This window comes from Cydia pomonella, chromosome 16, assembly GCF_033807575.1.
Source record: "Cydia pomonella isolate Wapato2018A chromosome 16, ilCydPomo1, whole genome shotgun sequence".
NCBI lineage: Eukaryota > Metazoa > Arthropoda > Insecta > Lepidoptera > Tortricidae > Cydia > Cydia pomonella.
This window is the reverse complement of record NC_084718.1, coordinates 16800867-16826290: the sequence shown is the minus strand read 5'-3', so window position 1 is coordinate 16826290 and position 25424 is coordinate 16800867. Positions and strand designations below refer to the sequence as shown.

Here is a 25424-nt window from a genome sequence, read left to right as displayed (position 1 = left end):
GTCCCATCACCGCCCTAAAGGCGTTGTTGTATTGGACGCGGAGTGCGCTGTACTTTTTCTGCGTGTAGTTAGCCCACAGGCTACAGGTGTACAGCGACGCGCAGTATGCTTTGAATAAAGCCAACTTCACGCCGCTAGAGCACCTCGCGAACCTGCGAGCCAACATGTTCGCCCTCACACACAACGCCCTCCGCTCGCGTTCCATGTCTTCATCGTCTTTGAGGTCGGCTTTAACTACGTGCCCGAGGTACTTAAAACTATATACACGCCCCAAACGAGTCCCGTTAAGCAGAACAGGTGGTATATTAGACAATTTGCTATTACCGGCCTCAAACACCATGAATTGACTTTTGGTTACATTATACTTCAACCCATGACTCAAGGCGTACTCCTCGCAAACCCGTAACAGCCGTCTGAGACCGCAAACTGACGCGCTCAGCAGCACCATGTCGTCTGCGTAGCTGAGCTTGTTTATGAAAACTCCGTCCACCTGACAACCGACATGCTGCCTACTGAGCGCCTCAATCAGCCCGTTCATGTACAGGTTGAATAATGCGAGAGAGGTTAAGCGAACCAGAGTATTATCAAAGTATTTTATGTATTTTATACAATTGTGCTAGAGCTTTTGAGTTGAGTACCGTGTTTAGGCAACGAAGCTTGCTAGTTGCCTAAGGAAGGTACGAGATTGAAAAGCTTGATTATATCACTATTGTATACAATATTTCTTCTTCGAGTCATCTAAAATAATACTTTATTTTACTATAAAACCGAAATAATTAATGAAAATTGGTAAGAGTCTCAGTAGACAAAAATATAGTACAAAAGACATAAACGCGCGAAGTCCACCGTTTAGTCTTTTCTACGGAAGCGCGGCGGCACGTGATTGATATTTATTTTTATAGTTGACTACAGCATATCGAAAAGAATATTGTAGTTGAGTTGGGAGCCCATACATGAAAAGTACGCAATTATAGTTTGGTTTACGAAATGTTGGGACCCGGGTACGTCCTTAAACTACGTCCAAAAGAGAGTTATGGGCATTGTGAATGTCATCTCGCTTTGTGTGGTAGGGCACAGCCAGTGGATGTCATTCCAGATCTAGAGCAGAGCCCAACTGGGGAGGTACCTCCACCTTACAGAAAACAGCAGCCAAATAATACTAGACCCTACTCATAGTGTTGTGTTCCTGCCGGTGAGTAAGGTTGCCAGAGCTCAATGAGGGGGGGCGGGTTTAGGGTCGGCAACGCGCATGTAACTCCTCTGGAGTTGCAGGCGTACATAGGCTACGGAGGCTGCTTACCATCAGGCGGGCCGTATGCTTGTTTGCCACCGACGTATAAATTAGTTTTTAGTATAAAAAAAAAATGTTAATTCAACCATTACAGTCGACGAATAGAAAAAGTATTTATCACTTTTACATTTTCTAAGCTACTCTAAAGTTAATTCTTGGTGGCTGCAGTTCTTAAATTAATCCTGCAAACTCGGAGAATTTTACAACTATAGAGACGCCCTTTTCTGTACAAAACATTGCCGATTTTTGCGGGGGAGGGGCACGTCATATGTATGGCTATTTGTACGTAACGTACAAATGGTCATGTCAGATAAACGTCAGTCCATACAATAAATATGACCATTAGCCGAGGTTTTCGGCGGAGGGATAAAGCTCTAAAAGGCGACTCCGATTGTTAAATCCTCCAAGCCTGCGAAATTTAATTGTAACATAATATTTATACACCTGTAATTTGACGTAATTAAATTTAATTGTAACTTAATATTTATCTAATAGTAATTTGACGTAATTAAAAATTTACTTTGTATAATTGTGTTATTTAATTTATTTACATTGACATTTTCTTATATTATCTTGTGGGCGTCTTGGGGTCACCTGTAAGCCCGTAAGAGTTTCCACTAAAAAAATAAAATAAAGGCAATATTTAGTTCATGAAACGCCGTATTTCATCGGCTGCAACGGCTGTGATGCTTTAATACAAAAGTCAGACGATTATAAGTTCACGAAAATTATCCAAATTTACTTCAAAAATCTATAGAACTAAAAAACTTATTTTTCTAAGTTACCTACTCAGAAACTACTAAAAATCATAAAACATTAGCATTACAAACATTAAATAATGAAGATGAATATAAGAGATATATACATAAGCATGAAAAAAAATAAAGAACACAACGTTAAAATGTTTTAATTTTCTATCAACTGTGTACTTACTTACTAGTAATAAAAATGTTTTCTATTACACGGGTACCTTAAACTTGAATAGTACTTTATATGGCTGCTACATAATGAAAGGCATTAAAATACGAGTGTGGGATTATAAAATGAATGAAATGACAATACACTGCTTTACTCGTAGATCATGTATGTACAAATGTATACACAAAAGTGGAATGTGTATTCCTCCGAGTTTCCTATTAAAAGATTGTCCCCTGGAAGTGTATATGCGCTACACCTAGATTCAGCAAGTATTTTCTATAACAAGATGGTTTTTTTTTTCAAAGAGATCTAGGACTTTTCTCTGTAAAATTTTATAAGCTTTAATGTTGCACCATATTTTCCTAGATAACGTAGATTTTAGAATATGAAACCTGCTATACAAATTTTGCTATAACTATGATATTCGATAAAATCTCGTATACAGTATACAGGAAAAAATAGCGCCGTGTGAACCTAGAATGTGCCTCAAGATATCTTAAATAAATATCCATAACTTACTTGGTTGAAGATGGAATTTTTGGATGTAACATCTTCAGCTGTCAAAGAATTAACTGAACATTGTTGTTTGTTACTGAAATGCTGCACTTTATTGACCAAGCGTCTGCGACTATGAAGGTGTTCGTTTCAGATTGGACAACAATGTTTTCGTATGTGTACATTTTCTTATAATTTAATTTCAGTGCCATTTCGTACTTTGTCACTGAGATAATATGAAAGTTGATAGAGAGTACTACCTCATACTATTGTCACTATGACAATGGTATTGAAATTAAATTCCTTGCCCGTATGTCTGGGAACTTTTACAGATTCTTGTGAAATTTTGACGAATAGGTACAGTCAACATCAAAAGTAGCGGATCAAATAACGCTTCATAAGTATCTACCGTTCTGTAACAGCTAAACAAAACATGATGACTTTAATGTAGAACAACTGAGACTGTAAAAGATATACTTTGGAACGTGAATTTTAAAAATTTATCTATATTTGGAAAAGTTATCTGAGATGTCAGATACTTTTGGTTTGTTTCATCCGCTACTACATATACTATACTATACTATATGCCGACTGTACTATATTTTTTATTTTTGAATTTTGAATTTTGAAAACTAGCTATGGAGGTTCTTCAGGCCTACGGCTCACATAAACACTAGTTTAAATGTAAGTACCTAATCGTATTTCGTCGTAATCGTACCTAAGAATATTGTATGCAAAGTTATTTTCCTTAACAAATCCACCTACAGCTCGAGATGTTACCCACATGTCCCGGCTTTTATCACTACTGTGTATAAAACAAAGTTTCCTGCCGCGCCTGTCTGTCTGTATTTTCTCTCTGTTCGCGATAAAGCGCGCGGTCGTTTTATGCGATAAACTTAGCTTTGAACGCATGCGTTAACGGAATGTATGATAAATGACGATGCGCTTACCGCTGCGTTTACCGCGTAAAACAATATAGTGTCATTAGATTATCTAACGCTTTCCTACGAAGCCGCTAGTCTATTATATATTAAAAACTAACTTTAAAATTACCTTCTAAAAAAGTGGGCTATTCCGCCTAAATTCTGATTAACTTTCACGATTTTTACACATTATTAACTAATACAAACTAAGTAATACGCGATTAATCCCGTTTGTATTAGTTAATAATCCGCCTAAATTGTTATAAAGTAATACTTATACAACTTCACAAATTATATAAAGTATTCTATTATGGCTAGTATTCTTACTGGCTATATGAAATGTAACACCATATTATGTACATGACAATGCAATATTAAATAAATGACTAAATGACTAAATAGACTCTCACAAAGGATGATTGTTGCCTGAAGGAGTAATTTAAATAAAACACATACATTTAATAAAACATTTATTATTTATTTACAACGGGAGTACGTAGCACTTATTATATTTTTGGAAGGGTCACTATAATAGTTGGATATAAAATTAAAAAATCTAGGGATCATAATTATCAGGTTTTGAATTTTTTTATCGTACGGAAGTATAATATGCTGTCATTTTTTTAGGTTATCTATCATGTCAACATTACAAAGTTTCAAAATTATTTTTACTCGACTGCGTCAGAAGGGTTCCTTGAATTTTTTTCGAGAGTATGTATGTATGATTGTATGCATGTCAATTTCTTTGGCACGTCCTGCGTCCCAGAGGGCTGGACGGTTTTTGATATATGAGGTGTTGTTGAATTCGTCAGAATTGTTGTAGTGATATATTTTTTCTTACTATAGTACGGGTATAGGGTATATATAAGCTAGTGAAAAGACCAATTCAAAAAAATATGTTAGCAGTCGAGTTTTTTTTTATAATAATAATTCGCCTTGTTAAGATTATTATTGCATTAAAGTCATCTTTAATTAACTGGTTTATATTTATATCAATAACCATAACATAATTCAAAACAATGACCCCATAGTGACTAGCATCAGATATCGCCTAGTGACGATTATACTTTTTAGCATAATGTAATATGTCACACAATATAATGTCCCTGTTTTTAGGGTTCCGTAGCCAAATGGCAAAAAACGGAACCCTTATAGATTCGCCATATCTGTCTGTCTGTCCGATTTTAAATGTATATTTATGAATATGTATGGTGTTAGCACATTACATTATGCGAAATAAATATATCAATGTTACACCAATAATAGGTTTTAGTAGGCAATGTTTGTTTAACCAAGAGTAGAATTTATTCCAAGATAGACACAGCAATTAGGTTCGCGTCTCTCCTGTGATCATACTCCAAGTTGAGGGCTATACAGCCCTAATAAATAAATTAATAAATAATATAGGACATTTCTACACAAATTGAGTAAGCCCTACAGTAACCTCAAGAAGGCTTGTGTTGTGAGACTCAGACAACGTTAAAGATATATACACAAATAAATAAGTAATGAAGTACATACAAAACAACCAAGAATCAGGAACAAATATCTGTGTTCACGACACAAATAAATTTCCTTCCCGGGATTCGAAACCTTCACAGGCATGGTCACTACCAACAAGGCCAGACTGGTCGTCAATTGAACGATATTTCTCTTAACTTGTGCGATAAAATTCTTTCTGGTATGCTTTATTATTGTTCATGTTAACAACTTTTATTCTGAAAGATTTCTGACACAATACCATAATTTTAGCGGTTCATCTTGGATTAAATACGTAGGTACTCTTTAGTGAAATCGGCTCTAGAATTAATCCTCCTTGTTATCCCAAATGCTGTCACCATTAGCCTCAGTATTGCTAGGGGCAAGGTATTTCTGGATGGCCGGCAGCTTGTACACATACACTGAGAGGACGGAGCCAGCGCAGGCGCCGATCCAGTAGACCACAGCATGTTCTAGAAGAGTGTGTCCATCGCAACCGGCCTTCAGCGACGTCGCTAGGACTGGATTGAAGTAGCCGCCGGAATAATCGAATGCTGAAATGAAGAATGCGTTTGGTGCTCTGTTTTATGTAGTTTGTGGACATTTTGATGAATGTTTCCATGATCTTAAAGAAGTTTGTTTATATTAAGTAGTTTTGCGATGATGTTATTTAGTGTTTAAATAGTGTTTCAACATCAACCGAAAAAAACGATAAAACCAGTGATTGGGGCTTTCAATGCCACATTGATAGATAAACTTTATTAAAGATATAACTTGATTTTTTGAGAGTTTCGTTTGATAAAAAGTACTCGGTATATGCTGCGAAATTATGACATTTATTCAGATCACAGAATATTATTTAAAAAAAATTGCTATCATGGAAAACTTGATCAAAACATCCGTAGAAACTTAAATAGTATACACAGGCTAATAATACACTTAAAAGAAATGAAAACAGGTTGTTTTCGGGTAACTTCCATACAAAGCGACCTGTTTTCATTGCCATTAAGTTAACCAATGCGCAATGTCATGATACTAGACGATTTATAACATGAAAAGCTACTGAAGCTACCGACATGAAGCGTGACCAATGCATATTTACAATTAACATGAAAATGATGGGTTTTCTTTAGCTGTTACCGCCACTGTTGTTTTTACTTAGCTAATTAATATTTAACAGTTCATATTCTAAGGTAAAACCGGTATAAGACTTGAACTTAGGCCTAGCCTCGTGGCGAAGAACTAAATATGTGCACCCATATTTTGACACTTGACCGTTACCTACGGCCAACACCATTTTTTATTAAGATAGCGCATGCCATGTTTAGTGATCGATAATGTACAATGTTTTAGTTTATCCTTAGTTTGTGATTAACAGACAATAGAAGAAACATACCATATTTAAATATGTACACAACGATTTTTTTGTTCGTGTTAAAGCAGTAGGTTAATCATATGGATTAAAAACATCTTTCAATCTTAATGATTCCTTAACACAGGTATTTCTATACTTAAAAAGGGACACCAACCTGTATTTTGTTAAATATGCTTGTGAGAGAATAAATCATTTTTCATTTTTCATTTTCATTTTCAATGATCTACCATAAAAATAAACTAAAATTTTTGCCTATTTTTCTTGCATTTAGGTCTTCTAAAATTCTATATTTTCTAGAGAAAACAACCGGGCGGTAGCTAATTCAAACCCAATATTAGTGGACATCTAAATGTCTAAATGTACCTTTTCCTAAATGCACTTTGCAAAAGATGGACACGCTTAGGTCGTCATTGGCACTAAAATTGTCCTGATAGCGGTAGACGAATACCGTGTGCCTATTGAGGACTCCTGCAACGTGAAAAGTGGGTGAGGCGCATGTAGTCGACAAGTGCTCTCTTTCTATTTAATGACAAATGAAAGAGATGTAAGCTTTGTTGAAAACGAAAGAGATGAAGCAGTGTATGGATAACCAGATTGAAAGATATTGAATTTAAATGAAATCAAGATTTTGGGTCAGTTACACCAAACCGTGTATTACTTTCAAAACGTAGATTACGCTAAATTTTATGGGAATTTTCATAGTTTACTGAACGAAATTAATCAGTCCGTCAATTGACGGGTATAGATGAAAAAAGGTATCTGTCCATATCTCGAGGATGTAGAAATTATGTTACAAATTGAAAGGCAAAAGCAAAAATATTCATATTTATATATATATATATATATATATATATATCTATTAATATTTCTGTTCATAATATGGACACAGGCGTTTTTGCTTTTATACCCGTCAATTGTGGTTGGTGTAACGGCCCATATTTTAAAATCTGTTATTATGTTTTTTACTAAAATTTTGTCTGTCGCAAGCTTAAATAAATTGTTTTACACTTGACATATTGAAATATTTTTTTGAAACTAAACTTATATTTATGACACTTTTTGAAACTAAACTAAATTCTTTTAAAACCAAGGCTTTTCATAGGTACGATCAAAAATGCACTGTTCAAATCTCACAAGTTTTCCGTGGGCACTTAGTTACATACTGTGTGTCAAGACAACGCTATAAATTAAGGAATTATGTTATTAAAACGTATAAAATTGTGTGTTATAACATGCGTTTATTATATCAGTAAGTTAAAAAAATGGATTAGCATCCTACCTTCCATTTCTTTCCAGAAATGTAAATAAACATCATATTAATGTAGTGAAAAAGCTATTCGTATCCTACCAAAGTTCGACGCGTCCATTTAAATGAGGGGTGTAAGTATTTTAAACCACAAAAGCTGTGTCGCAAGTCCCTTAACTTGGTTAATGTATTAACTTTCACTTGATCTTATTCCTTGTGACTTAATTGCAGTTTAGAGTTAGCTGGGTATTGCAAAAGAAATTAATAGTACAGTAGCGTGTGTCTGATACTTATATCAAGTTTGAAAAAAAAAAATGTGTAAGAACTTTTGTTTTGGTGATGGTCTCCTTTGATGGTGTGCGATTTTCGCAAAGGCAAGTGTTATAACAATAACTGTTTGTGTCTATTTTTCGTAATGGGCGTCACTCATTACTGTTATAGTAGGCACTATTTAGAGACATAAATAAAAGCACCTGTGCAACGCCATCTAACAGCTTTTTTATCATATCTATACCCTTCACCTATCAAAAAAATGTCAAAAATAAGAATAATGTCACTTTGACATTGCAGGTAGGTACTTGTCTTTGACTGTTTTTAACATCAACAATATCAACATAACAGTTACTTATGCAAACATTAAGTAAGTTGGGGCCATGCGCGTTGCAGGGTCTGCCATCTTGTGGCCTGAATCGGAAACAAACTGTACATAGACACTTCACGCCAAAGCAAGTGCTGCCCTCTACAGTTCAAGTACGTTTTCTTGTGCATTGCAGGTTCTGCCATCTTGTGGGCTACATTAGAAGCTTAAACTTGACAATTACACTTCGGTCGCAATAAGCAGGGGGACTCTTTTGCTGCCCCCTATAGTTCGTGCACGCTCCTTCTCTATCATTACATTATTTTCACACAAAATACGATGTTTAAATCAGAAATAAGGTACTTAATTTTCTCTACTTAATTTTGAGATATAGTTCTGTAATGTGACATTTTCTATACCGATGTACTGAGGGTGGGTAATGCGACATAAACGTAGATTTGTTTCGCAGGAAGTCATGTGAATCGAGGAAGAAGACAGTTTATGTCCTTAATACGCTTCCATTGAAAATGCGAAGAGAGCTTCATTTTAGTGCTTTTGGTTAACTTTAAGTTACTGGACATTGTATTTAGATTGGAGGAGTAATTTTAATCGTTCTTTGCTATCATAAGGCTATCATATAATTAATATTTGTATTCTAAATAATACCTAATAGTATTTTTCCTTAAATTCGTTAGGAATAAGTAACATGTAGACTTCGACTACGAAAACAAGAATGTGAGCAAAAACTTAATCATAAAATTTAATTTCAATGAGTGTAGTGATGAATAGGTTTTATATGTTTGTCTTATCTTTCAAAACATATATTTTAAAATTCATAAAGTAATTTTTACATTAATATGGGCTACAAATGTGGCATAGCATAGCTGTGATGTTTTTGGACGTGAATTTGATAAAAAAAAATAACTATAAGAGAAACCAATGCGTCAGGCATTTATTCGCAAGCGGTATATAGCGATAAAATCTGTTTGGGCGAGTCAATAGTTGTACTTGGGTCAAAATTCTTTTCGTGGTCTCGTTTTTGTCTTTAATTTACCTGATGAAATTAAATTAGAAAATGAATCGTATAAAATTAAGTTGACAAACTGGTTGCAAGAAAAGTGTTTTATAGTACTCCTTACTTGGATAAATATAATTAGGTATAATAAAATATTGTATTTAGTAAGTAAGCGATGCTCTCAGCAGCACATTGCATGTTGTACTTGCATGTACTATTTGCACACCTGCATGCAGGTTGAATACGATGGACCCATTTAAAATTTTAAGATCTGTAATTGTACCGTGTTCATGCAAATAAATAATTTTTGATTTTGATTTTAAAAAGTGTGACGGTTTTTAGTTTTTAATTTTTCTGAGGAGAATTATAATCTCCAGCTAGAAAGACATGCAAAAGCACTCAACTTTTTTATTTATTTAATAAAAGACAGAAATAGAAGCGTGACAGAGTGGTCAGAAACAAGACAAAGAAAAAAAAATGACCTACCTGCCCATAATTTGTCAATTAAATTACAAATTAATTGAATATATGTTATGAGAAGGGAAACAATATAGTCAATATAATATTAGTATCGTTCATATTATAATTTGCGAGTTGTTAGATCTATGCATTATAACATTTGCCTATCAACCTGGCAAGTCTATCACGATCTTATCACGATATACAGTGTTTCGTAGCTTATGTAAGAAGAGTGCGGTGGGTGAACCAAAAGCGATGACAGCACACATGATCGCATAATAGTGAAGTTTCGTGATTACTACATTCGCTTACAATCTGATAAGTGTCAAATGATTATTATGGCGGAGATTTAGCCAATACAAATTGCCCTTTTATACTAGCATATATGTGAAAGTGTGCAAACTATGTGGTCACTCGAGCGGGGCGGTTAGCGGAGCGTGCGACGCAGCGTCCATAATAAAAAACTAATAATGCAAACGCATGCGAGTGGCCTCATTGCACGCTGATCAAAACCCTTGGAAGGTTGACGCTACGCTACACGTCCCGCCGCACGCGCCGCCAGACGCTATACTGAGGTCGGCCACTAAGAAAGTCATTATTACCTACATTAGTATTTTTTTCCTATACTAACCAGCAACGACTAGAGAGGTCCCAATGAAGGAATCAATGGCGGTTGCGAAGCGAGGGTTGAGGTCTCCCAGACTTTTGGAAGCGAGGCGGCAGAGGCACGTCGCTATGCCTTCCACCACGGCACCGTATAAAACTGGTACCTGTAACCGTATGATGAAGGAATTAAGGATGAAATTCAAAGTTTTCAAACGTCATGACGAAACGTGTCCATAAAATCAAGACACATATCTATGTAGAAAGTTCTACTAATGCAAGATGTTCTAAAATTGCTACTCTACAATTTTAGCTAAAATATGTAACCGCTACGCATTTAATGCGCTAAAGTACGCTACAAAACGCTGAAACAGTGAAAGTAAGTAATCCGGGACGCCAATTCTAAAATTTCGAATGTACGGACAGTGATATCAGAAGATATCTGATTGATATTATATCTTATCCTCCGGAGACCCAGCCTACCTACCTTATAAAACAAACTCCCCGCCGCTTCTGTCTGTTTGTATGTATGTTCGCGATAAACTCAAAAACTACTAAACGGATTTTCATGTGGTTTCAAGTTTTCAATAGAATGATTCTTGAGAAAGGTTTGGATGTATAATTTATTGAGGTTTTGTTTAAACCGTGCGAAGCCGGGAAGATTGCTAGTACTAGAAAAACCCAAACTTTGCCGGTGAAATTTGAACCTTTATTGTTGGGAATAGACTAAATAGAGTTATTTCTATTTCAATTAAAAAATATTTAAATTCGTCGAACTTAAGTAGGCACTGCAGATAGGACCGTGACCTTACGAGGTTATATCAAAAGATACCACGTGATACACTTTTTTATGCATGTACCATACTGTACCTACCGTTTGTTTTTGATTACAACATTAACACCGGTGTTTGGCTAGCCGAATAACTGAGAGGGAATTAATGGACGGAATAACCATGTTGAAAACATATTTCGGTAATATAAAATGAAACAATTGAGGCCACTAACCAATGTTTTGAAAAGATTTGTCCCGCCGAGTTTCTTTCCAGTTCGGTATTGGGATACCCTCCTCCAATTGAGGGGGTATTTAAATCTTCTCGAAGCAGAGGGGTAGGGCTAGAGCCGGTGTAGCTTTATTTGACGTTCATAAGCGCATTGTAATATGCCTACTTAAATAATAAACTATCCTTATCTTTTCTTTATCTTTAACTCATTAGTATCAAAAATAGGGGGCCTAGACAAAATGATAATCGTTGATACAAAACGCTGAACGTAACTTAAACAATGTAAGGAAACAATCTCGTGACTTTTCATAGCATTTGTCGATGTACGATTGTCATTTTGGCTAGGCCCCCAGAAGCATGTACCCTAACGGACTCTGGTGCGTGCATCTATTTCAAATGCAGACTTGTCTGGGTAGGGCTTTGATGTTGCACCTCTCGTTGAAATCGAGGGACTAGTGCCCTCTCGATTCGCATTTGGGCGCTCTCACTCACACACTTACGGCTACCAGCGGACAAGGGTATTTTATTTATTTATTTAAACTTACATACAAATATAAGGGATAGAATGTATGTCTAAAGGTCTACAAGTTAATCATCAGTCAAAAAAAGAAACAATAGGGTATTAGTCAAAAAACAAGGCTTTTTATTGGCCGGTTCTGTAGCTGAGTAAATAAAAACCAGTATACTTAGTGAAGGATTCCATTCTAAAAACAAATTTAAATGATGATAGTAAAATATTAGGATATAGGTATATTCATTATTTTAATTTTATTATAAATCTTGATCATTCATCAATCATTGTCAAAAATATGTAGTGATAATGACATAGTACAGTCAGCATCAGTAGTAGCGGATGAAACAACGCGCCAAAAATATCTGACAGCCCGGATAACTTTTTCAAATATAGATACATTTCTAAAATTCTTGTTCCAAATTATATCTTTTACAGTCTTAGTTGTTCTATATTAAAGACATCCGTTTTTGTTAAGCTGTTACAGAATGGTAGATACTTATGAAACGTTATTTGATTTGCTACTTTTAATGCTGACTGTACTAACAATATTTTATATAATTTTAATTTTCTGAACTGATTTTTTTTACTATTAATAACTTTCTGATGGGTGGAATGTGTCTTTTTAGTGATAATATATCCCAGTACATGACACTGTTCCATAATTTGCCACGTTCATTCTTGACGGCAAGAAGTAAAGTTGAAAATTAATAAGACTTATATTAATTTAAGAATATTAACTCCACAATGTATTTGCATGCTGTTTGCATACAGCTGGGAAAGGTGAAACTATTGTATTTACACTAAGACATGTACACTACCCTTTTCTGCAAATAAACTTTTTATTATTATTATATAATTAAGTATGAAGTTTCTTACCCCTCTTGCCTACTGGTATGACCACTAATTAGTATAGCACTCAAACACATACAAGAGTAATGTCACACACACATTCAGTTAGGATACATGCTTTATAATAAGGTAAAGAAAAAGAAAGACGAGTTCTTGGAATCGCTGTTAGTTGGCCTTCTTGTCAAAAAATAGTAGTTGAATCAAACACGTTTATTAATAATCTTATATTGAAACTATAAACTAAAATAGATGTCGTGAAATAGATAATACGAAAGAAAAAGGAACCAAGAAATCAACCACGAAAGCTGAAAACATTGATTCGATTCCGACACAGAGCAGTGGAGGCTTTGACTACTTTTTTGAAGTGAAAACTTCTTTAGCGGCGCTGTGCACTTTTTGTGATGGATAAAAAATGTTAAACTCGCGACAGGTCACGTGACCGACAGACTCGTCAGATTGAAAATTCGTAAGACGGACTCGTGACCTGATCGAAAATGTTATGTTTTTTTGTAGATTTTAATTTTAGTTTTATAGTTAGTTTTAATTTTAGGTTACATTTTATTCTAAGTTTGTTATTATTTAAGTGTGTTATTGATTTTAATAAAAATAATTCTTAAGTTGTGTTAGTGAACAGTTAAAAATGTCTAAATAATTAAGTTTAAGATTCTCATTAAAAAGTTAACATGCGCGTTTGATAAATAGAGTGACAGATTAGAGTATTCGTTTTCTACATAAAAATAACTTGTTTTATTCCGAAGGTTTACAACTAAAAGCTATTTTATTTTTCGATTAAAAATAGTTACTAATTATTGTGTAAGTAATAAATATGTAAATTTCACAACTCACAATCGCAGGGTTTCCCGCGGGGCACGGATAAGGTCATCCTTATCATGTTCGTCTCACGGGTACGTTATGACTGTTAGTGATTTCGATAGGGTATTATACTAATAATAATATTGGTGTTTTTATTAAGCCGAGGAACTTAATAATCAAAGAATAAATTGGACAGACCCATAGCCCTAAGTAGGAATTTGTTGATATCCCATACGTATTTAACGCACGTGCAAATTGTACTTTAAGGATGACTCACGCTAGACCGAGCTGGGGCCGGGCCGGTGCTTCCGGCGTTTCTTTTTGGATGGAAAGCACAAAGCACCACGTGATCAGTTTTAAATTTTAATTTGAACCTTGGAGAGACTTTACACCTCCAAATCTTATAAGTATAAGTACTATTAGTACTCTGACATTGGGAAACTTTTACATCTCCAGATTTAATGTATTTTTAACCATAGAGACTTTACATCTCTATTGTATTGCAGTAATTATTTATTTTAAGATTATTATAATGTAATGTTTACCCAGGTATTGGCTGTTGTATTTATAAATGTTGTTATGTGTTTTTCATGTCACTATATGATGTTACTATAAATGTTGTATTGACTTGTAAAAGAGCCCTTCAGGCTAAAATAAAACTTGCAGAATAAAATTTAGAATTTTGAACTGAAAAAAAGTCAGCCGCCATAGAAAATGACGTGTCGGACGCCTCGGCCCGGGTTCGGCCCGGTCTAGCGTAAGTCATCCTTAATGTACAATTTGCACGTGCGTTACGTATGGGATATCAACAAATTCCTACTTAGGGCTATGGGTCTGTCCAATTTATTCTTGGATTATTAAATGCCTCGGCTTAATAAAACACCAATATTATTATTAGTATACGTATTTATTCCTATGTATATTCGTATATGTTTCATTGTAAGTATTGAAACTGGTACCTGGGTCTTTATTTTCGTAGTCTTGTTTCTGACCACTCTGTCACGCTTGCATTTGTGTCTTCTATCAAATAAATAAGTAAAGTCGAGTGCTATAAAGGTGCTATTTATTGCATATTTTTCTAGCTGTAGGTTATAATTTACGTAAGAAAAAATAAAAAAAAATATTTTTATCTCATATAAAAAGCTACACTCCATCACATCTTAGTTCAACGAGGGGTGGGAATGTTAGGGCTGGCAACGCGCGTGTGACTCCTCTGGAGTTGCAGGCGTATATAGGCTACGGAGGCTGCTTACCATCAGGCGAGCCGTATGCTTGTTTTGACAAAAAACCAAACAACGAAAATAATTTTGACCCACCTATTGTGTAATTTATTATTTTATTTATTTAGTAATTATATTTTTCTTTGCCAATTTCTAGTCAAACAATGTGTATACAAGTATAACCTACATTTATTATATTAGGTACTAGAAATAACAAAAAAAAACATGTTAAATATAACATCAATTCAATGTAACTCAAGTGTAAAGACAAATTCTATTTTACCACAAACTTAGTAAATTGACTAAAACGTGGAGATCCCCTCAGAAGCTATGTAACTTAAAACTTTTGTAGAAACAGGAAAATTAGATCTCATAACAATTATCCTAATGTATCTAATACATTACTCGTACTTCGTTCAGTCTCTAAACATAGACACCGCATTATGAACCGCATTATGAGGTTGTCTGGAAGAGATCGCTGTTTAGCGATAAGACCGCCTGTTGTCTACCATAGTTAACGTTGTGTTTAATTTTTGTCATGTTCTTTTTCATAATGGTGAGCAATAAATAATATTTGTATTCTATTATGCTTTGTTGTGTTTTGTTGTATTGTATTGTATTATATTACATTATATTGTAGTGTATTGTACTGTATTGTATTGTATTATTGTACATGATCCGTTTACAAAGTGCGCGAGCTCACCACATATACATAGTTGCAATATATTAAAATAGCGCTTCGAGCAACAGAGTTAGATCAAGCTACGTTGGCGGCGATTTTGATAACCCAGACAGTGCAGGTGTTATTTAAACGTCATACTCTCATAAAAGTTTGACATTTAAAACAGAGTATATTGAAGACCTACAACATTTTAGGGTCATTCTCTAAGAATATGTCTGCGATTGCGTCTAATAGCTACGACTCTTTTCATACATTTTGTATGGGTCGAGGCAATTAGACCGGAGACATATGTTTGGAGAATGACCGTTTACCGTTAATTATTTATATTATTATACTGCAACAATCAATGTGAATCCCCATAACACAATTTTTATAAATACTTAATGTATAATATACAAGAGTATCGACAAACGCCGATAAACTGTGGTAGGTATAGTAAACGCCACCGCAACTGAGGGCTTAGTCAAGATGACATACGTTGATATATAAAACGCAAGAAAAACAACGTATGGAAATAGTCACGTGAATTTTCAAAGCGTCTGTCATCCCAAAACATTTTTTCTCTTCGTTTAGCGTTTCTCGATAGTCCGATTGTCAACTTGACTAGGCTCCCTGAAATAAGTGATCACGCTCCCAAACAAAATGATTCATCATCTCCTAGCCGCTCTCGACCACAGCGACTGAGTTCTACCGCTGAGAGCGTCGCTGGTGCGCTCTCAGGTGACTGGTGATTGCTGCAGCAAATGTGTGACCATACTAAACTTGCAGATCTGCACCCTTCCGACATAATTGTAAAGTATGGCCACAGGTGGCCTGGCCTCCAGCCCGTCGCGCTTAGCGTCGAGTTCTATGTGCCGCATAGCTTCAAACTGACGCACCTGAGTCTGCACAATTTGCCTCCAACGTGGACGGTCACTCGCTAGACTCTCCCATTTCTTTGGCTTTATATGAGCTCTCTTCATATGCCGCTTCAACACATCTTTGAACCGCAAGAACTGGCCGCCTTACTTGCGCTTTCCATCATGCAGTTCGCAGTAGAAGATGCGCCTTGCGACTAGGTAGTAAAGTAACCATGTTCCGTCAAGCGAGGTGGTCTGTGACGCAGAACCTCGAACTTTCCGGGTACATCACTAACTGTTAGCTCGGGTGAAGGTTGCCTAAGTAATGAGCTTACTTGAAATACTCGTGCTGAGTTTAATTATTTAACTTGGTTGCATGATTATTTAAATTAGGCATTCGGTTCAGTTTCGGTTGAATAAAATAAAATATTTTATGAAAAATAAGTTGTACCCATCTAACTACTATTACATAAAATATTCTCGTAGCATTTTCAAAATAAAATCAAATATTCTTTTCTGATACTAAAAATAAAGCAGTTAACAGAAATAAATTATACAGTGTGTCCCTAGCCATTGGACAAAGCTGAAATGTACATATGCATTTAGAACCAGTGTACAAAGTATCATAACAACCGGTGTAGCAGTTACAAAGAAATTAACAAATTACGATTTTTACTTTGGAGCAGCCTGTACGTGTTAGTAACTCCTGAGGTAATATCCTCAAAGAATAGTATGGAACCTTCTTAGACCTTTTTGATTATCTTTTGTATTTATGACACTAATAAGATTCTGACTTCTGAAAAATGTCATCAGGATGTCAAAAGATTAATACAGTGTAGTTCTTTTTCTTGTCGATTATTGCAAATAACTTTTGTTAGAATTTTTATCCATTGTTCTAATTAAAAAAATACTAACGTTAGAGCATTCCTGAGAAGTAACCCTACGTGGGATTTCAGGGTTTGTCCAATGGCTAAGGACACACTGTATAAATAGCATGTAGATCGTGTCATTCACGAAAACGCGTGCCTGGATTCGCAATGCCTTGTTATTAAAGGTTAGATTTGATAAATCTGCGCGTCATCGTGGATGATACTAACTATAAAGCTTGAACAACAGAATACTTATCGTTCAAAAGCGATTTCTTCTAGACGACCTTTTTAATATATTTTTTTCGAAAAGTATAGTCTATTCGGGTAGCCTCAATGAGTCATGGGAAGGAGGAAAATATTGCGATATTTTCGCCGTGTTAGATTAGATCTCGATCAAACATCAGATAGCGCAAGCTCTACGATTTTCATGTCACAAGTCAACTCACAAGCAAGCCTCACCTGCAAATCAGCCTTGCAGTCCTCAAACGCCTTGTCCTTGTGTGTCTCGGAGATCTCCAGGGCCCAGTACATCTGGACGTACTTGAACACGAGCAGGCCTCCAGCGAGCTCCGCCCAGGTCTTCAGCAAGGCTTTGCGGACATCGCCTTTGCCTAGATTCAGAAGAAAATTAAATTCCATAAATAGTTGAAGTAGGTGAAGCGATCGTACATTTATTGGGTTGGATTGGGTGTCGTATTTCAGAGGTTCCGGGGCAAATTCAAAGCAACGCTTGACGCCTACATTGTTTAGTTTTTAAGTCTATGTTAGTCTAAGGTATTTGTAATCTGGGACTTGTTGTCTGAGTCAAATTTTAAATAGTTAAGTACTTACATAAATAAAATTTAACCTAGGGCACTTATTGCATGAGTAAGTACCCTTTTTCTGCAAACAAATTATTACTGTCATTTTAACATAACCACATAGAAGACCTCCGTGCTGCTACGCCAAAATGGTTTTAGGAGACCTTACCCAGCATTTTAATTAACGATAATTTTCACAGATTTTGGTATAAAATTTTATTGACATTTTTTTTGACAATTTATTCCAACTCTGTTCTAGATTAAAACCGTCTTAGATACCAACTTAGGCTAGTGCACCCCATCTGAAAAATCAACTCTGTATAGTTTTGTCTTATAAAACTTAGAAATGAAAAAAAAAAGTGGAAAAATTCACTGTCTCGGGCGAGACTCGGACTCACTACTCTGGATCCTCTAGCCTAGGTGTCTCCAAACCCCGGCTCGCGGGCCAAATGCGGCCCTCGAGGTATTTCAATCCGGCCTGCGGGAGGTTGCCAAACGGATCCCAGCCTCCAGGACGGATCCCCCCCCCTACAAAAATTTGGAGACCCCTGCAGCCCATGGCTCTGCCAACTTTGCTACCGGGACTTCACTCTATAACAGCGAACATTTCTTAGGGACGCGCCTAGCGACATACACACCGTCATACTTCTGAAACCTCTTAAGGGGCCCAATGATTACCAGTTCGCCGGACGATATCGGCCTGTCAGTTATTCGCGATTGTCAGCTTTTGCGAATAACTAATAGGCCGATATCCTCCGGCGAACTGGTAACAGTGGACCCCTTTACTTATTCCTAAGTTTTGTGGTATGTTTTGTTTTACCTTCAATGATATCTTCAAGATGGGTGTACGGACATGCCGTCGCCTCCCCCCAGTTGAGCGACCACCAGATTGTGAGCGCGAACAGGAAAATGGCGTACGTGCCCACGCCAAAGTTGTCTGCCACTGAAAGGAAAAAAATATCGCTCAATTTTAGCGCTTTAAATCCCGAGTATAAAGTGCACTGTTTTTTTTATCTTTTGCAAATAATTGGTTTTATACTGCCCGCCCCTGTAACCGTGATGCGGTGGTTGACTGCAAAATTAACAAAGATAAAACAAAGTTTGAAAAATAAATATTAAATGGAACTATATCTGCAATTTTATGAAAAGAAAACCTGAAAATTATCCGAGTCGGGTGCATGAGTAAAGACAGACAATCTTTTGATATCTCAAGTTCCGAAAATGGGTCATAGTTGATACGTTTCGGCACTAGAGCATTTCTAATTGCGATTTTTTTTACAATAAGCAAATGAAATTTGGTGTTAAATGGATTTGTTATACAATTTCCATTCTGATATTGAACTCCCCATTATAAATCATAGACGATCATTTACATTGTTTTGCTTTCATAAGGACTAGTTTTCATGACGAAGTGTCAAGATTGTTTACTTTTTGTCTAATGCAAAAAGAAACGATTATTATCACAAAATTAAGTGTAGGGTATGGTAGCCATGTCAACTTCTGGGCGCTCCATAAGACAACACAATTTAGTAAAGTATTGTTGTAGAATTGATATTTAGATAGTATTCACTAATTAACCCTGAATTAACCTCTTGTCTGGGTATGAGAAGGATTCTGACCGAAATTAGTCATATTTATGCATTTTTTTTTCAATAAACTGATCGGTGATTTGCCGATTCACACCATATGGAAAGTGAAGACAGGGCCTCAGATGGAGCTCGCCAATTCAGTAGTAGCCTATTTACTCTTACTTGAAAGAGACGAGGTCATATTTATCAGGGAATACAGATGACGAGAGCGCATTCCATTCTTTAGCCGTCCGTACCAAAAAAGAGGAGGCAAATCGTTTCGTGCGAACAAATGGAAGGTTTACCACGAACGGATACATTCGCTCCCTACGCCTGGATGTCGGATAACGGAAAGGGGAAGGTGGAATCAGGTCGTGCATTTCTTGAGCGCACTCCCCGAAATGTATCCATAGAACACCGTTAGGCAAGCAACTCGACGGCGATGCTCAAGGCTCTAACTTTAACTTGACAAATGGGTCATCACCACAGGGTATATGAGCCCGGCACTCTATCGGGTCCAGGGCTGCTATCTGATATTTGGCGGAACCGTCCCATAGGGGACAGGTAATCCATGCATGCCTTTTATCGAGAACAATTTATTTCTGTTCTATACAACACAAGCCAGTTTTAAGTCCAATATTTCTGACCAGTAATGTTATGTAATGTAATACTCGTAGAAAATGGCTATCATAATGTTGTTCCAGACCCTCAATAAGTATCATATTATTGGCAAAGTTTATCATAGATAGATAGATAGATAGATAGATAAATCATTTATTTGGCAAGGTTGTAAATATGCTCAACTTTTTCTGGCCTGCTCTGACTGTAAACGAGGCGTAACCTCAACAGTTTCCTTGGGTATGCTTGTAGCTCGAGGTACGGAAAGAAAGTTTATTCGTTGGTTATTCAAATCCGATCACATTAGTAACGGTCGGAAGTCGAAGGACCTTTATAGAGCCAGGGCGTAGTACTTAATATAATCAGTACAATAATATATGTATGTACATACTAGAAAATAATTCTTTAACACATTATTGGTATGGTACCTACGCGGTTTTCAATCTGGAGGTGGCGAGTTGAAATCCCGGCTCGTAGCAATCAATTTTTCATTGCTTGTGTACCTACTATATCATCATTTGATGACGGTGAATGTAAATTTTTCATTAAATGAAAAAATCGTAAGAAAACCTGACAGCAGTCGTGGAAATCGCTTCCGATCTTCCATGCATTAGAATAGATTAATCGTTAATTTATTTAAACAAAACAGATAAAGTAAGAACATAAACTCCGTAGGTATCACTTTTCAGAGAAGAAAAACACCGTGAGGTAACCGGATTAATTTCAATTAAGCCTAACTTCTCATTAGGGTCAGATAGCAATAACTAAATAAATCAGTCATTAATTACTTTATCAATTACAGATGAAGCCTACATTTAAACTCCATCTCTCCTGCTACAAGGTTTCATAATTTATTCATATACAAATGCAGATGGACTGCTGCCGAGAAACATCTGTTTTGTTAACTTCTCTGGATTGTTTTCAGTTTACTTGGCGTACTTCCTTTCGCTTGTTGATAATAAACACGTATTTATGAGCAACTTTAGTTTATTTTGGCTGTTTTTTTAGAATGACTGTGAAAATAAATATAAACGTTAATAAGTTTAAAGATAAAGATGTAAAAGTATATAACATATTCAGGTATATAACATATTGGCCTTCTATTTTAATATTTTATGAAATTCTGTAAAATAGGCCTAGGGAATTTAGGTTTGTATTGCTCATAAGTAGGTACTTTATTAGGTATATGTAAATATATTTCTTATATAAGGGAATCAATATATTATATGACTCTTCTCTTTCCGCACTGTGTCTAATTGTTTTTTTCCCTTTTCTTTTAATATTTTGCGGGCATTAAAAAGTATTTTACTATTTAGAGGAAGACACGAATAAGTTAAGTATAGGCGGACAATAATGATTTTATCTTAAAATATTTCACAGGTATCACCAACCGATAGTCTAGCGGGCCCGCTGCGCTTTGACTGAACTTAATCTCAGGGCGTTTTCATATTCCACGCCAAAGTTGAAGGCAAAAAATAGTTTGAAATGAATTTCTCCTCATTAAAATATTATTAAGTTTAAGTTTGTTCACGAACTCTTCAACCAAGTGCTGCAGTCAACTTACTATCTAAAATTTTATAATTTGTTTTTAAATAGAATTTGTATCTTAATGAAACGAGTGAGTGCGTTCTTAGAAATTATTGGGTAAATTTGAATTTAGAACTGAGTAGAATACTTAATCTAAAAATGCCTAGTAGAATAAATAAATATAAATATTAAATATTATAGGACATTATTACACAAATATTATATTTGCTATTTCTACTTTTGGTAAGAACGTTGTAGAGGTATATTTATGTAGGTAGATAATTATTCGTTATTAAGTTACTCTACTTTTGTAAAAATTTACTTTCGTAGGATCATGCCCATTTGACTTGATATAACTTCGATAGTATTTTTAATTAAGTTTTAGAGTTTGTCAGTTAGGCAATATCGGCTTCATGGATACCAATGAATAGGTATTGGCTTGTCCGAAAAGCCGTGCATGCATTTTATGGTTGTATTATAGGGATATCAATACTGATAGGAATAACGTAATGAGTATCGAATAATAGACGGATAACTATACATTTTATTGGATACGGGTTTCATGTTCAACGCCATATTTTCTTACAAGAGAGAAACAACCACTGTTGGCACTTCTCTGAACCCCCAGATTTACAAAACATAACAGTCACCACAGCAATTAAGTTTTTAATGATGCGATCACAGCTAAAATGTGCCTTCGGTTTGAAGCTGGTCTTTTTTTAACAACCAAGCGAGTATGCTTGCAGTAGCCCGCCTAAGCGACCGCAGCCAATAGATGCTCCACTGTTAATAAAGCTCCACATTTCTTGTAAACATACTCCATCTAAAAATAAGACACGTACTTCATTGTTATTGCTATTAGTGTGAAAATTGTATGCTACTTTTTATTTATCTCTTGTCAATTTCCATTTTGTCTCTTGTTATTTGTTTGTGTCACAAAGCATGTAAGTTGTGGTTAAATAAAGATTGTATCTATCTATCATTGCATATATTTATGATAGCTCATAACCATGAATTTTCATTGTGTTATGAATCCACTGCAAGCTTGTGCTGATGGCTGAGTAATGCGCAATATTATCATGACTTGTTGACGACATAGCCACCCCTACTATTCTACCATCATATATTAACGGACCCCCTGAATCTCCTCCACGGATACCTTGCTCTCGATTTGAGCAGTTAGGCGCAATAACTAAACATGAACCTTGGAAGTCGTTATAAGGAAGTATCACCACTACCTCACCCACTTGCAATGGCTTAAATTCATTCTCTGCCTCCCACTCGTACGAGGCTTTTGATGTGGCACCAAACCCAGCATAATTAACCGGGAGACCGGTAAGGGTCTTGTAATCGATAGCAGACAATGTGCCAACAGTCCTATTGTAAATAAATGTAGTTGTAATGAGAGCAATATCGTTGTATACTTCCTCGTCTCCTATAAAAACGAACGCTGGATGAAGTATTATTTTAAGCACCTTTGCAACTCTAACTCTTTCTTTTCTTTTAGTGAAGTTTGAGTATCTTATAACATATTGTTTATCATCGATGCAATGGGCAGCGGTGGAACCCTTGAGAGCGATAAGGCTGCCTGTGTACCATCTTACCCCTTGATAGGTCTGCATGTGGACCACAAATGGGAATTCGTTATTCGTTATGTCTCTCATTCCTTTGTATACTGTGAGTGACTGTCTTCGCCCTTCGCCGCAGTAACACAGCGCTACAAGAACCACTATTTGCCACATTTTAAACGATTATGGACGGAGGCAATATTGAATGCAATACAATATTTTTTTTGGCTCGGTTAACCTTAAATATCCCGTAATTCATGTCATGAACACGACGTTAGTTAATGCACAAAATAGGTGACGCACGCTGATTTTTTTTATAATAAGAATAAAAAAAATTATGAAAGATCATATTTGGTTTTTTTTTACCATGAAGTTTGGGTGGCTGAATTATTTGCATATGTGTTATTAATTTAAGCCCACACCATAAAAAAAGTAACAAACACAATCTCGCAGGGGGCAGAATCACTTTTACTATTCTATCATGACCTGTGTTGATATCGCTATAAAAATACAATTGTTTATTACGAAAGGGTTTTTTTATTGAATTTTTATCGGTTAGCAATTCGACAACTATATATCATGTACTGACCATAAATTACAGTATCATGTAAGTAGTCTAACCCTAAATTGAATTTAATGTTACATATCAAATAAAGATTCTAATCAAGAATAACAAAAGCCAAATTATTATTCGAAATATCTTTTGCCTTAATATATGCTTTGAACGAAGGAGCGATGCTTATATTAAAAAAAAAAACATATTTTTTTATATTTCCGCAAAAATTGTTGGGTATTTTTGGGACAATTCACTTGCTCTTTACAAAGCTTGTATTAAGGCAAGGGAAGACAATATCAAATAATCATTAGGCATTTCTTATTCATCCCGTGGTAGAAGATACAATTAACGTATTTGTTGTTCTTATTGTTTGGTTTTTATTAACAAAAACAATTATTTATGATCTGTCATAATATGTCAAAAGTGCGATTTCCTCAACTACATATAAAATTTGATTATAAGAAAATACTATCTGAATAGACCTCCGGAACGTTTATTCCGTTAAAATCGGATCGGCTCAAAACTGAGAATAACGTGAACCAATTATGAGCCAGGCAAATTAAATTAGCCTTGCATGCATTAAAATTGTAGTTTTGATAACCTGATTAGGAATAAAAAAAATCCCAATGGTTCGTATATAGATACTTATTTTAATTTTTGTCTTAATGTATGCTCTTTAACAATAGGAATTTCGAATATGGTATAAATATTATTTGGTATACGTATACTCGCATCGCATGATAACAAAAAATCTATAATTCTTCCCATGCTTGCATTCAGCTATCCTACGGCAACAGGTAAGCCATTCCTTGTCCCTGACTGGTTTCATAACTTCGATAGCATTGTTACTAAAGTTTAAGATCTAGTCAGATGCAATGTTGGCTTCCTTGATAGCAATGGATACGTATTGACTGTCCACGCTTGTCCGAAAAGCCTTGCATGCATGTAAAATAGGTGTCTTATGTTAGGAGAATTGAATAATTGAGGGATAATCATACATTTTATTGGAAAAGGGTTTCATGCCCAAAGCCATATTTTTTCACAACCAATGGTCGACACTACCAAGAACTCCAAAAACGTAACTTTTTTAGAAACTAACGTACTCAATGAGGAAGTCTCCACGGCAAATAAGTTCTTAAGTGGAGCAATCACAGTTGAAATGTACCTTCGTTTCAAGGTTGTTTTTTTAATAACAAACAGGCATACTCGTACTATCAGCAACCTATGGACGCTCCACTGTCTAAAAACCTCTACACTTTTTGCACACTTAATCCATTGCTTTAAGTCGATTGACGAAATTCTTAAATCGTAATTAGAACCAGTACCTAATTTATGATAGTTTATAACCATGAATTTTCATTGTGTTATGAATCCACTCCAAGTATGTGCTGACGGTATGCTGCGTAATGCGCAATGTTACTGTCAGTGTATATATTCATGCACACCCCTAAAATTCTACTACCGTATATTACGGGGCCTCCTGAATCACCTCCGAGACCACCTTGCCTTCGATTTGAGCATTTAGGCGCAATAACTACATTTGGACCATCATCACCGTTATAAGGACGTATCATCACTGCCTCGCCCACTTGCAGAGGCCTAAATTCATCCTCCTTCCA

General features: G+C 35.6%; 1 protein-coding gene across 2 annotated transcripts in view; it reads right to left on the bottom strand.

The window, feature by feature from the left end:
• Positions 1 to 4084: 4084 nt before the first annotated feature.
• LOC133526162 (aquaporin-11) overlaps positions 4085 to 25424 on the bottom strand; it is a 39779-nt gene continuing 18439 nt past the window's right edge. Inside the window, exons 4-8 of one of the 2 annotated variants that reach the window (XM_061862648.1) lie at positions 18789 to 18911; positions 17628 to 17779; positions 10410 to 10548; positions 6845 to 6949; positions 4085 to 5660 (exon numbers count right to left, since the gene is read on the bottom strand). In XM_061862648.1, coding sequence (XP_061718632.1) covers positions 5434 to 5660; positions 6845 to 6949; positions 10410 to 10548; positions 17628 to 17779; positions 18789 to 18911 — 746 coding nt within the window. In that variant the 3' untranslated portion in view covers positions 4085 to 5433. The remainder of the gene's footprint in view (positions 5661 to 6844; positions 6950 to 10409; positions 10549 to 17627; positions 17780 to 18788; positions 18912 to 25424) is intronic. The other variant, XM_061862649.1, reaches the window with a different exon arrangement.